Source organism: Rattus rattus, chromosome 7 (assembly GCF_011064425.1).
Source record: "Rattus rattus isolate New Zealand chromosome 7, Rrattus_CSIRO_v1, whole genome shotgun sequence".
In the NCBI taxonomy this organism is placed as follows: Eukaryota; Metazoa; Chordata; class Mammalia; order Rodentia; family Muridae; genus Rattus; species Rattus rattus.
In genome coordinates, this window is record NC_046160.1 from 68,400,809 (window position 1) to 68,413,788 (window position 12,980).

The 12,980-nt window shown below is 43.4% G+C and overlaps 1 protein-coding gene across 2 annotated transcripts in view; it reads right to left on the bottom strand.

Moving 5' to 3' along the window:
* Window positions 1–5,864: 5,864 nt before the first annotated feature.
* Window positions 5,865–12,980, bottom strand: part of LOC116905054 — a 33,131-nt gene continuing 26,015 nt past the window's right edge. The window contains exons 7-8 of one of the 2 annotated variants that reach the window (XM_032907746.1): window positions 9,296–9,386; window positions 5,865–6,137 (exon numbers count right to left, since the gene is read on the bottom strand). In XM_032907746.1, the coding sequence (XP_032763637.1) occupies window positions 6,021–6,137; window positions 9,296–9,386 (208 nt within the window). In that variant the 3' untranslated portion in view covers window positions 5,865–6,020. The remainder of the gene's footprint in view (window positions 6,138–9,295; window positions 9,387–12,980) is intronic. The other variant, XM_032907745.1, reaches the window with a different exon arrangement.

The following is a 12,980-nucleotide window of genomic DNA, read 5'->3' on the forward strand; positions in this document are numbered from 1 at the left end:
GGGTAGTTTAATTATTCATTTCTAACTAAAGCAAGTGTAGAGGTTACTTGGTGTGTGTCTATGTGTCTGTGTGTGTGTGGCGCATGTAATATGCATGCATGAGATCCTGTGGAGGACAGAGGACAGCTTTCAGGAGCTGATGTTCTGTGATTACCATGAGTCTGGAGATCCACCCTAGTTTGTCAACTTTGAAACCCTGGTCCTCCACCTTTCCGTCCTGAGTGCTGGGATTACAGGCACGCGCTACCATTCTAGTTTATATGATGTAGTAGATAAAGCCCCGGGCTTCTTGATTGCTAGACAAGCACTCTACCACCTGGGTTACATCTCAGACCCTAAGACAAAATTTTATGTTGAAAACACTTAGTTCAGTTGGTCAGTGGTGGTGCATACCTTTAATCCCAGCATTTGAGAGGCAGAAGAGGATCTCTGTGAGTTCAAGGCCAGCCTGGTCTAAACAGTGAGTCCCAGGACATCCAGAGCTATGCAGAGAAACCCTGTCTCTATAAACCAAAAAAAAAGTTTAAATTGGTTACCAATATTTTGTTTTATGGCAGTGGCAGGACTGAGTCTAGATCTTGTCCATATCAGGCGAACGTTTTACCCTTTTACCACAAACATTACCAATTATAAATATCACCTTATTTATAAACTATTATCTGAATGAACAGTTACTATAACAGGTGATTTGTAAACCAGGAAGCCGTTTTTTCTATTAATATTTCAAATATGCCATTAGGCAATGGAGAGATGGCTCAGTGGTTAAAAGCACTTGTAGCTCTTCTAGAGGACCCCATTTCAGTTCTGAGCACCCACATAAGGCTTCTCACCATTCCAAGGGATCCTGAAGCTTCTGAGGGTACAGTACACACACAGGTACACACATGAATAAACTGTAAAAATCAACTACATGGGCTGGAAAGATGGTGTGATGGTTTGCATACGCTTGGCCCAGGGAGTGGCATGATTAGAAGGTGTGGCCTTGTTGGAGGAAGTGTGTCACTGTGGGGGTTGGCTTGGAGACCCTCCTCCTAGCTGCCTGAAGATGCTCAGTCTGTTCCTGGCTTCCTTCTGGTAAAGATGTAGAACTCAGCTCCCCCTGCACCATGCCTGCATAGATGCTGCCATGCTCCTGCCTTGATAATGGACTGAACCTCTGAACCTGTAAGCCAGCTCCAATTAAATGCTGTCCTTTATAAAACTTAAATTGGTCATGGTGTCTGTTCACAGCAATAAGACCCCAATTAAGACGGATGGCTCCGCAGTTAAGAGCACTGGCTGCTCTTCCAGAGGTCCTGAGTTCAATTCCTGGCACCATATGACAGCTCACAACTGCCTGTAACTGCAGTCACATGGGAACTAATGTAAACTCTGGTGAATTTTAGTCAAGTTAGTACCTGATATATGTTCTACCCGAGTAGATGAACAGTAAATGAACAGATACTTGGAGCATCGGGATGGAACAGTTTGCTCCATGCAGCTTGTGCCAAGTGATACTGCCAGCACCTGCAGGAATGGCGGACTGAAAGAAACAAGCAAGAAAGCTAGCATCTAGGAGCACTGGTTTCATCTCATATTTATTTACTGTGTGTGTGTATATATGTATATATATGAGTCTGTGAACATTTGCACATACATACATGGATGTGGGTTCTCTCATATCCTATAGGAATCTTTGAGTCTTTAGGGTTGGTGGCAAGTACCGTTATGTATCCTACTGGTTTCATTATAAGAGCAAAACAACAACCCAGGCTATTGCCATGGTGACTGGTTGCTCTCCACAAACTGACAGTAAGTCCCTAGTGCTGAAGACAACATCTGTACAACTCACTAAACATGAAGAACTGTCTGGTGCCTACCTAGAGCCTTCACCCCTACTGTTCAGGAATCTAGGCCAGCAATCTAGCAAAAAACATGTTGCTGTTCTGTTAAAGCAGTGGTTGTCAACCTTCCTAATGCTGTGACCTCTTAACATAGTTAAGTGACCTCATGTTGTGATGACCCCCAACCAGGAAATTACATCTGTGGTGACTTCATAACTACGATTTTGTTACTGTTATGAATTGTAAACATCTATGTTTTCTAATACTGGACTTAGATGATCCCTGTGAAAGGGTCATTCGGCCCTCAAACGGGTTGAGACCCACAGGATGAGAACAGAGCAAATAAAATGACTGTTAATGGCATTCTGCTACATTCTGATCAGGGCCGTGCTCAGCCATCACCAGAGAAGCTTCCTGCAGACAGAAACAAACTCCAAGACCTCAGCTGGACAGTGTGCAGGGAACGGGAGGTCTTGGAACACTAAGTACTAAATGAGACGTCTCCCTCAATCTGTCTCCTCAGGGCTTAGGGAACACTACAGAGGAGGGGGCAGCAGAGTGGAGGAGGCAGAGGCTGGAGGACACCAAGGAACAAGGTCTTCTGAACACAGCAGGAGTCTCAGTGTGTATATGAACCATTCTTTTTTTTTTTTTTCCGGAGCTGGGGACCAAACCCAGGGCCTTGCACTTGCTAGGCAAGTGCTCTACCACTGAGCTAAATATCCAACCCCCGTATATGAGTCATTCTTAAGGGCAGACCTCGTGTCCAGCAGTAGATTGTCAACACAAGCTGCTTTCAATGGCATTTTTGGAGGTTCGTAATACTGTCAGGGCTTCCCTCCCCACACAGGTCTTTTGCGTATATCTTGTGGTTTCTAGTTTTGTATTTTTGTAAGATTTCTGTGTGTGAGGACATGGATGCTTCCATAGCTGATTGTGTTTCTTGTGCTCTTTCTTCGTTGTTTTTCCTCTTTCAGTTTGTTTGCTTTGTTGGTTTTCTTTTTTTGTTTTGTTTTGTTTTTGATTTTTTTTTTTTAGAAGCCTGTATTTTCTGAATGAGATATAAAAAGAAAGGGTGTAGATTTTTAATGGGAGGGGAGTTGGGGAAGATCTGAGAGGAGCTGGGGGCAGGGAAAACAATCAGAATATATTGTATGAAAAAATATTTTTAATAAAATAAATGAGCACAATGACTTTTTGAAGTTTTAAGAGAGCTGGGCACTGCAGCACACATCTTTATCCCAGTACCAGGGAGGCAGAGGCAGGAGGATCTCTGTGAGTTTGAGGCCAGTCTGGTCTAAACAGTGAGTTCCAGAATAGCAGGACAGGCTACCCAAAGAAACCTTGTCTCAAAACACAAACAACCAAAACCAACAACAAGACAAACAAACAAAACTAAAAGCAAAAGCAAAAGAAAAGTTATAATAATTATAGCTGGGTGTACTGGTTCATGCCTCCAGTCTCAGCATTTTGGAGGCAGGAGGATCTAGCGTGCAAGGTCATGTTCTACACACAGTACCAGAGATCAAGGTGAAAACTAGTCATTAAGAGCCTCCCTTACAAAGGCTATAAAATCTAATAAATTCTAATCGTTAGGATTTTTGTATTTTTTAACTTATTTTTATGTTTTTATTTTATTGGTTTTTCAAGACAGCTCTGGCTGTCCTGTAACTCACTCTGTAGACCAGGCTGGCCTTGAACTCAGAGGTCCTCCTGCCTCTGCCTCCCAAATGCTGGGATTAAAGATGTGTTCCACCACTGCTTGGCATGTTTTCTTTGAGAATTCTCTTCTTATACAATGTGTAAAAATGTTACACAAATCCTGGAATTTGCTATTCTAGTATTTTTTCCATTTATAGTGTAGAACTATTTTGGAAAATTGTGCTGCATCGGGAAACCACATCCTCCTTGCTTCGTAACCATCCCATCTGACCTCAAACTCTGCTGCAGCTAGTGGCGGACCACGGCATACATCTCGCTCACTGTAGGCCTCAGAAAGGCCACACTCCAGCTCTATTCACCCGACAGGGGTGCTGGCAGAAATTTGCAGGCTGATCACAAGGTCTACAGGAGCTACCCCGAGGTCGCTGAGAACAACCCTCCCAGTTGTGACTACACGAGAACTCTGTTTAAGTTCTGTTGTTTGCCCAAAAGAAGACTTTTTCCCCCGTTTGGAAACAGTGAAATAGCTCATCTGGGATAATGTCATCTTTTTCAGTAGTCCAAGAGGGAAGATGAAGCTCCTATTTCACTTTAAGGCTTTCCTTGACAAACAACTCTTCAGTTGCTTTTCTGTTATTTGGCATCTCATGCTAGAGGATAGTATTGTTATGGCTTTGTTGGAGTGACCACTGGTCAGATGGCAATGTAGGATGCCTTTGGACTCGCCATTCTGCCTCCCAGGTGCAGCATTACAGGTGTGTAGCACTGCGCTCCAGCCCTGATCCTTCAGTTCCGAATGGACATGTACACTGGCCCCAGTACTAAACTGTTTATCCCCAGCAGACTTTCCTTCAGTGTGGGAAAGAAGGCTAGCCTATCCCACTGGCTTTAGACCTGATGCCCTATTGACTTGAGGGTATCCTGCCTCGTCTTTGAGACTTCAGTCAGCAAGTATCGCCGTGTGCAATCATTCACAAAGTAAAACGTGTCCCTAGTGCTATAAATGGGTAACTGCATGAATACAGCCAACATCCACGTCCCCTGGATACAGGCACAAGAACGTAAGACTATAGGGTTAGTTTCACTTAGGGCTTTGTGCCTATATACAATAGGGATGGCGATACAATTGTCCTGATTCTCTGATGACATTTTAATTCTTAATACCCTCTAAAAATTCCTGCATGTACCTCCATCCCCTTTTTTGAAAGGAGCCTGTCATGTAGCTCAGTCTGGTCTAGAACTGGAATCCTATTTCAGGCTCCTGAGAGCTGGGACTCCAGGCTGGTGTCACCAAAACCCTGGGCTCAGTGCCGACATACATGATTCAAACATGTACACTTTGGTCCTTAGACTCCTTTCCCCTTCTCTAGGGCGCATTTCCAGGAGTAGGGATGCTAGGTCTCCCAGGACCTTTCTTCAGTGTTCTGAGGAGCTGCGAAACTTTCCAAAGCACACAAACCATTGGGCCTTTCCCAGGAGTGTAGGACGGCTCCAGCTTCTCAGTCTCCATGATGGGCCCTGCAGTGCTTCAAGTATGGCTTTTATGAGAAAATGACGTTGTATTTCTAGTAGGGTATCTTCTAACTCACAAGTCTGTGCTCACTTTTAGAAAGCATAGCTCTTATTTACACCTTGCAGTCTGACCTAAAAAATGTCTATTTGGCAACGAAAATAGACAAAGATGGAATGTACATGCTGAGTCATCGTTTCAGGCTGCTCTTTTATCAACTGTCAGGACTTGTCTTTTTCTCCTTTGAAGCCAAAAATTGGGAATTTTTTTTTATTTTTTATTTTTTATTGTTTTGGTTGCTTTTGAAAAGCTCAAGTATTATTCTCAGGTATACAAGGAGCACTGTGAGTTTGAGGGTCACTTGGTCTACACAAGGAGACATTTAAAAAAAAAACAAAACAACAAACAAAACAGAGTCTGGTGTGGTGGTGCATGACTTTAGTTAGAGGTAGGAAGAGTTTTGAGCCAGCCTGGTCTATAAAGCAACTTCCAGACCTACAGAGAAACCCCGTCTTGGAAAAAAGCGACTATGGGGAATTAAGGGGAAATACAGGAAGGAAAAAGAACCTTGGGGTTGACTTAAAGCTGCTTTACCCAAAGTGTCTACATATTATTTGGGGGCTCTGTCTAGTTCCACTTTTTTCCAGAAACCTTTAAAAATAAAACATAAAAAGATTAGTTCTATCCTAGCTAGGCTCGTCGTCAGAGACCTAACAAGTCAGAGACAGTGAGGTCTGCCCTTTCCTCCTTCCTTGCATCAAAGAAGTTGCTGTCAGCTCCCTAGAAGTCTTATTTGGATGTGACATGTAAATTAAACACAGGTAAGCTTATGTTTCTAACAAAATAAAAGGGCATATTTCAGCTTACTATTTTAATTATCTTATTATACAGTTTATTTATGTCCACATACAACTACCGTATGTGCAGTCACACAGAGTGATCTACTGGCACATAGTCAGGCACACAAAGGGCGAAAGGAATACACAGAGCTTGTGGTTAAGGTAGCACCCTAGGTTGCTTTGGTGCTAGAGAACCTTATATAAATGAATTTGTTGAAGAGCTTCTTGGTCAATGTCCCTTTGTGCATACACATCGAAGTTCAGAGGTATCTCTTCCACCCAGGAGGACAGCTGCATGTTAATCTGTAGGAAGAAAAGCACAAACATGGAAACGTCACAGCAATCCTGTTAGTCAGAATTGCACAACCCAAGTAAGCCCAAGTAAGTCACAAAACAGAATTTTCTTTCTTTTTTTTTTTTTGGAGCTGAGGACCGAACCCAGGGCCTCACCCTTGCTAGGCAAGGGCTTTACCACTGAGCTAAATCCCCAACCCCCAGAATTTTCTTAAAGACTGATTTTTTATTTTATATTTATAAATATTGTCTTCATGTGTGTGTCCTATGCCTCTGCCTGGTCCCCAAGAAGGCCACAAGAGGGAGTCAGATTCCCTGGAACTGGAGTTATAGATAGTTGTGAACTGTCATCTAGGTGCTGGGAACCAAACACAGGTCCTGTGCTTTAAAACTGCTGAACCACCCCTCCCACCCCCACACAACGGGATTCTTACTATGATAGACAGGACTAAGTTCACACAGTACCATAGGAATAACTTTGGTTTTACTCTGACTTTGGAACTTGAAAAATCTTTTCACAAATTTTTTAATATAAAATGCTTATAGATTTATTTATGTCTATAAGTTTTGTTTGCATGTAGACTGTGACCCACCAATGGATGCCTGTGCCATGGAGTTCAGAAGATGAATTATCCTGGAACTGTAGTTATAAATGGTTGTGAGACACCATGTGTGTGCTGGGAACTGAACCCAGGCCATCTGCAAGAGCAACTAGTGCTCCAACCGTTGAGCATCTCTCCAGCCCCACAGTAACCACTTTAATATAAGTGGTGTAATAATTATCATAAGGATTCCATCATCAAAGACAAAAACAATGGCAATATATGTAAAGAACAAAAAGGTTGTTCTCATTCCATAGTATGGGAAGGAGCAATTCCCCTCCATAACCTGCACGAGACTGTCCCCTTCACACCATATACTGGAGCCTGCACAAAACCCTGGAGCCGTTATTGCACTCATCTGCTTAAAGTCGTTTTCTTATTAATCAAAGTCAGCAATGATCACATATGTGATGTGGACACTCGAGAACAGCTCTTCACAGTCAGCTCTCCCCATCTGGAGATCTAGGGGTTGAACCCCAGTTGCCAGGTCTGAACAACAGGACTCTTTCCCTGCTGAGCCCCAGTGCTGGCATGAAGCTGTTTTCATAAGTGAGAAAGCAACAAAGTCACCAAGTTTAAGTCTAAGGCTCTTTCACAGGCTTTCGTTTGAGGCAGGCGGCCTCCAGCTCCCACTCTGCAGGCCTCAGCTTCCCACACACACGAGTTTCTGCCTTGCACCAACATGTCTAATTTTGCAAGTTTTTAACATTTCAGTGTATTGTTTATCATCTGTGTTCACGTCTACTCATGTGGCTGGTACACGCCATCTTTCTAGCCTCTTTTTTTTTTTTGAGACAAGATCCTTTTATATAAGCCAAAGTGGCCTTGAAGTCATTCATGAATCTCCTCGTGGCTGCCCCTGGCTTGCTGAAATACAGGTGTCACTGGCTGTCTAGACGCATTTATTAAAGCTATTATTTTGGGGGTGGGGAGATGTCTCAGCGGGTAAGAACACATGCTGCTCTTGCGGAGGACCCAGGTTTGGCTCTTAGCAAACCTAACATGGTGGTTCACAACCAATCCTAAGTCGTTCTAGGGAATCTGAAGCTCTCTTCTGACCAATGTGAGCAGCAGGCCCACATGTGATGACCACACAAAGATGCAAACGGTTATACACATAAAGCTTTAAAAAACTTACTTTGGTAAGTAGGAAAAAAATCCACTAAATTGACTTATATATTATATTAGAAATTATATAAATTAGAAATTTAAAAATTTTTTTTTTTTTTTTTTTTTTTTTTTGGAGCTGAGGACCGAACCCAGGGCCTTATGCTTGCTAGGCAGGCGCTCTACCACTGAGCTAAATCCCCAACCGCAATTTTTTTTTTATTTAAAAGTCTCACTATGTAGCTCTGGCTGGGCTGGAAATCATTCTGCAGTCCAGGTTGCTTTAAACTCAGGCATTCTCCTGCCTCTGTCTCCCAAGTGCTGGGACTAAATGCATGCACCACTATGCCTGACCAAGAATATATTTTAAAAGGCATGTTTCTGTGAGAATGGAAAAAGGATCAAACTACTGATGAAGCAGGGAAATTGGGTATCTTCCTTTACACATTTCTGGATTACTTCCTTTGCTATAACAGCAGAATTAGGGCAGGAGAGATGAGTCAATGTTCAAGAACGTTTGCTGCCCAAGCATGAGGACCAGAGCTGAGATCCCAGGTGGTTCCACTCTGTGTGACCGACTTGGCATCCATCATCACGCTGAAGTACAGCAGCCAAGGCCACCCCCGACTTAGAAACCCCTGGACAATTCTGACCCCGCTGCAGTCCTCTACTTTGCATGACAAGTGTCTATATGTAGTCTGCTGCCTCTGTGTATCCATCCCCTTTCCTTCTGTGCTAAAGGACAATGCTATGATGTGGATGTTCATTTCTCCAGCTTAGTTTTTGAGAAGGGGTTCTGTTGACCAGGCTGGTCTCAAACCTTCCTGCCTCAGCCTTGCATGTAGCTGGGGTTCAGGCTTGTTACCCTTCCTTCTATGATGTGCTCTTACCTACAACTCAATAGTGTTTATTAACCTTAATCATGACCTCACAGTTATTAAAAATTGTGAAGTTTAAAAACAAGGAAGTCTATATCCAGACATGAAATGGATTCCAGTGTTTTGAGGGTAGAAGATAAACCACAAAGCAGTACTTTAGCAACAGTCTTGCTATTTCTAAAATGTTATAAGGTATCAGAAAAAAAATTTAGACAAGAAAAATGTTGAAGGGCGGGGGATATGGATCAGTACAGCCTTGCCTGACAGGCATGAGCCCTGGGGGGCTTGCTTTTTTTATTGTATTTTTCTCTGTGTAACCCTGGCTATCCTGGTACCCTCTATAGGCCAGGTCAGCTTCAAACTCAAGAGACCCACCTGCCTTTCCCTCCTGAGTGCTGGATTTAAGGGCGCTACCACACCCAGCTCAGGAGTCCTAGGTCTAATTCCCGCCACCACCAAAACCAACCAACCAACCAACCAACCAACTACCCACCCACCCACCCACCCAGGCACCCACCCACCCACCCACCCAGGCACCCACCAACCCACCCACCCAACCGTAGGAAAAGTAGTTACATACCTCTAGACCCATGAGAGAATCTTGGAGACTTGGTACTGTCACTAATAATGATCCTTGTTTTTTTACATTATGGATGATAAAGCTCCAGGCACTAGAACACATTAAAAACTGATATAACGAAACAGCAAAATAATACTGCATATTAATCAGGATAGAGATAGCTCTCTTGTTCAATGTCTCCTCTTTCTCTCTCATCATGGGGAGGAGAACCATACGTCTGTTAAGCAATCTGCTCTACCTCTAAGTCATAGCCCATCCAAGTTTGGTGGTACACACCTGGGATCCCAGCACTGAGGAAACTGAGGCAGGAGGCTTCTCTTGGGTTATAGGCCAGCCTAGAGTTCAAAGTGAGCTTCAGGGCACCAGCCTTGGCTATAGAATTAGACCTCATCTCAACAAAGTGACAGCAAAAGCCTAGCAAACCCTGGATGTAGCCTTTAATATACAACCCAGCAACTGTACACTTTGCTATTTACATAAAGAAGTTGAAAACGTATCTCTACAAAAGAGATCTGTACGTGACTGTTTACTGTAGTCTTATTCATAATTTACAAGACCTGGAAGCAATCATGGCATCCTTCGGTAGGGGAATGGGTAAATGTGACATACGTAGACAACTGCCCATTGTTCAGCTCTAAAAGCAGATGAGTGCTCAAGTCACTAAGACACGGAAGAACCTCACGCCTGCTGCTAGAGAAGGAATCTAATCTGAAAGGACCCTGGATTGTAAGAGTCTAACTATCACATGCTAGAAACGTAAAACTATGGGTTGGTAAAAAGACCAGTGACTCCAAGGGTGAGGCAAGAGTACAGGACACATAGCTGAGAGGGGATTTTTAAGGCAGTGAAAGTACTGTCCATGTTTTAAGGTGGGGCGTGTGTCACTACACATCCGTACACATACACGGGCTGAACGGCACCAAGAGTGAGCGCTACAGTAAACTGGAGAGCTCTGGTGACTATGCAGTAGGAAGCGCACTGTTCTGGTGGGAAGAATGACGATGGTACATACTCTGCAGGTGTGTGGGCTAGAGTGTACAGGAAACCTTTATCTTTTTTATACTTTTGCTGAGAACTCAAAACTTCACTAAAAAAAGCAAAAAAAAAAAAAAAAAACCAAAAAAACAAAAAAAAACCTGACACTGGCTTTTATCAGACACTGGATTTTTTTTTTCTGAATAAGGATGACAAAAGAAAATGCAATCAGTATCTAGAAATCTAGACGGGTAAAATGTTTACCCACAGGAAGCAGAACTATACCGACACAGTAGAAATTGGCAAATTTTCCAGTTCCTGAGGGGTTGGTGAAGTTACGAGGTCAAAGTACTGATATTAACAAGATGGGGATGTGGGTTACTGTAAAGGTTCTGAATTAGAGAAATGAAGTTTTCAGAATCACACGAGTCAAGCAGGATCAGCAGTAAAGCTTTGCATTTTCTCCACAGGAGAACCAGTCCTTCAGACTGGAACTAGGCTGAGACTGCCAGGGGCTGAGGGAGATGAAGAGTCTGGGAAAACAAGGGGCCCAGAAGCCAGAAACCAAAACAACTGTGTGTAGATGTGTATGGTGTGTAGATTAGATCTTTCAAAACTCACATCAAGAGTTAAATCATAACTCATTTGGATGGCTGGAGTATTTAGGGATGGAATTCCAATATCATATGGCACCTGCAGAGTTTGGTGGATTAGCCAGTTCTATAGGATGATGAAATGGGACCCATCAATGTGGGTCAGAGTGCAGTGTGTGTTTGACCAGTTCTGTTTAACTCCCAGGGCTGATATGCTCTGGACTACACTACACATGAAGTTTATCCCATGTGAAGGTTTGCATATGCTTGGCCCAGGGAGTGGCACTATTAGGTGTGGCATGTTGGAGGAAGTGTGTCACTGTGGGGTGGGCTTGGAGACCCTCCTCCTAGCTCCTCCTAGGATGCTCAGTCTGTTCCTGGCTTCCTTTGAGTAAAGATGTAGAACTCAGCTCCTCCTGCACCATGCCTGCCCGGATGCTGCCATGCTCCTGCCTTGGTGATAATGGACTGAACTTCTGAACCTGTATGCCAGCCCCAATTAAATGTTGTCCTTTATAAAACTTGCATTGGTCATGGTGTCTGTTCACAGCAATAAGACCCTAACTAAGACACCCCACCAGTGGGGAACACAGTCTTTCAGTGACATTGTGAGGTGGATGGATAGCAGTATCATTTGTATTTAATTTTGGTTGAGGCTAAGGCTAGTAGGTTTCATAAGTTTAGAACTTATTTACAAGATAATGCAACTTTATTTTTTTTTCAGGATGCAAATGATAATCACCTAGCACTGTTTCAACTAGAGCTGTCTTTTTTATTGTGCTGTGGTTCCTAAAATTGATGTATTTTACAAGTTCGTGTAATAAAAAACTGAAAAACTTTACTAGCATGATCTTTTCATTTATCTGGGACAGGTCCCATGGAGTTCAGGAGGCCCTGAAGTAGCTATTTGGCTGAATTCACTGCCATAGACTAATGTAGAAGATTTGCATCCTGGTACCTACCGCATGGGTCCTGGAACCCTGACCTAGGGGCAATCAGAAACACTCGAGTTGGGTGGGCTCTGCTCTCCTTTGGATGGAGAAGCTGCATCACCCTGGAAGCTCGGGATGTTTATTATATACAGGTGAACACGGTATTGCGTGCAGCAGAGCAAAGAGGCAGGCTATTGTATGCAGAACAGGCAGTGGGGTTTATGGTATACAGCTGACAAGAAGACAGGTTTAGCTAATCTCACTAGGAACAGACTGTAGGGGAGCGGTCTTCAAGCTGTAAACATCCAGGGGGGGAAAGCCATGGTACTCATTTTCTACATACACTATGAACATCTGCATAGGGAGGAGAGGAAAGCTTTGTCACTGCCATGAGTCTAAGGTGTGGGGTCCTTGACATAACACATTCACCCAGACTTCACGGTTCCCTAAACAGAAGTAATTAAATAACATCAAGTAGCTACTGCCTGTCCAGTGACTCATGCAGTCTCTTATGAATGAGTATATGAAAAAAGTTTTTTATTTTTCTTTAGAGACAGGTTTCACAATGGAGCCCTGACTGTTCTGGAACTCAGAGATGGCTTGCCTCTTCTAGTGCATGGAGTAAAGGCATGGATCACTGCACCAATCTAACTGTAGAACACCACACAACCACCACCACCACCACCACCACCACCACCACAACCACCACAACTACCACCACCACCACCACCACCACCACGGTTCACCAAAGCTTACAACATTCTTCAGCATTCAAAATCTGTATATCTCTAAAATGTTTAACATTATTTTTCTCTCAATGCCTTATTAATATACCAGTGATATTATACTCATCAACAATTATATGTTTTTCTTATCTGCAACTGAGTTTAAAAATAAAAAAGCCACTGATGTGGTGATAAATGGCTGTTCTGTCAGCATCAGGAGGCAGAGGTAAGAGGACTTCAAGTGCAATGGCAGCCTGGGCTGCACAGAACAGTGGTCAGACAGTTGGTACCTTCCCCACCAGCTGGAAAGTGAGACAACTCCAGGAACCTGTTAGAGGTTCCTTCCTCAGGGACACTGTTAGAGGATGCAGCTCAGAGACAGAGCACCTGCCTAGCATGTACAAGGCTGTGAGCTCAACCCCAGAACTGTAAAAAACAAATACACAAATACTTCAAATAT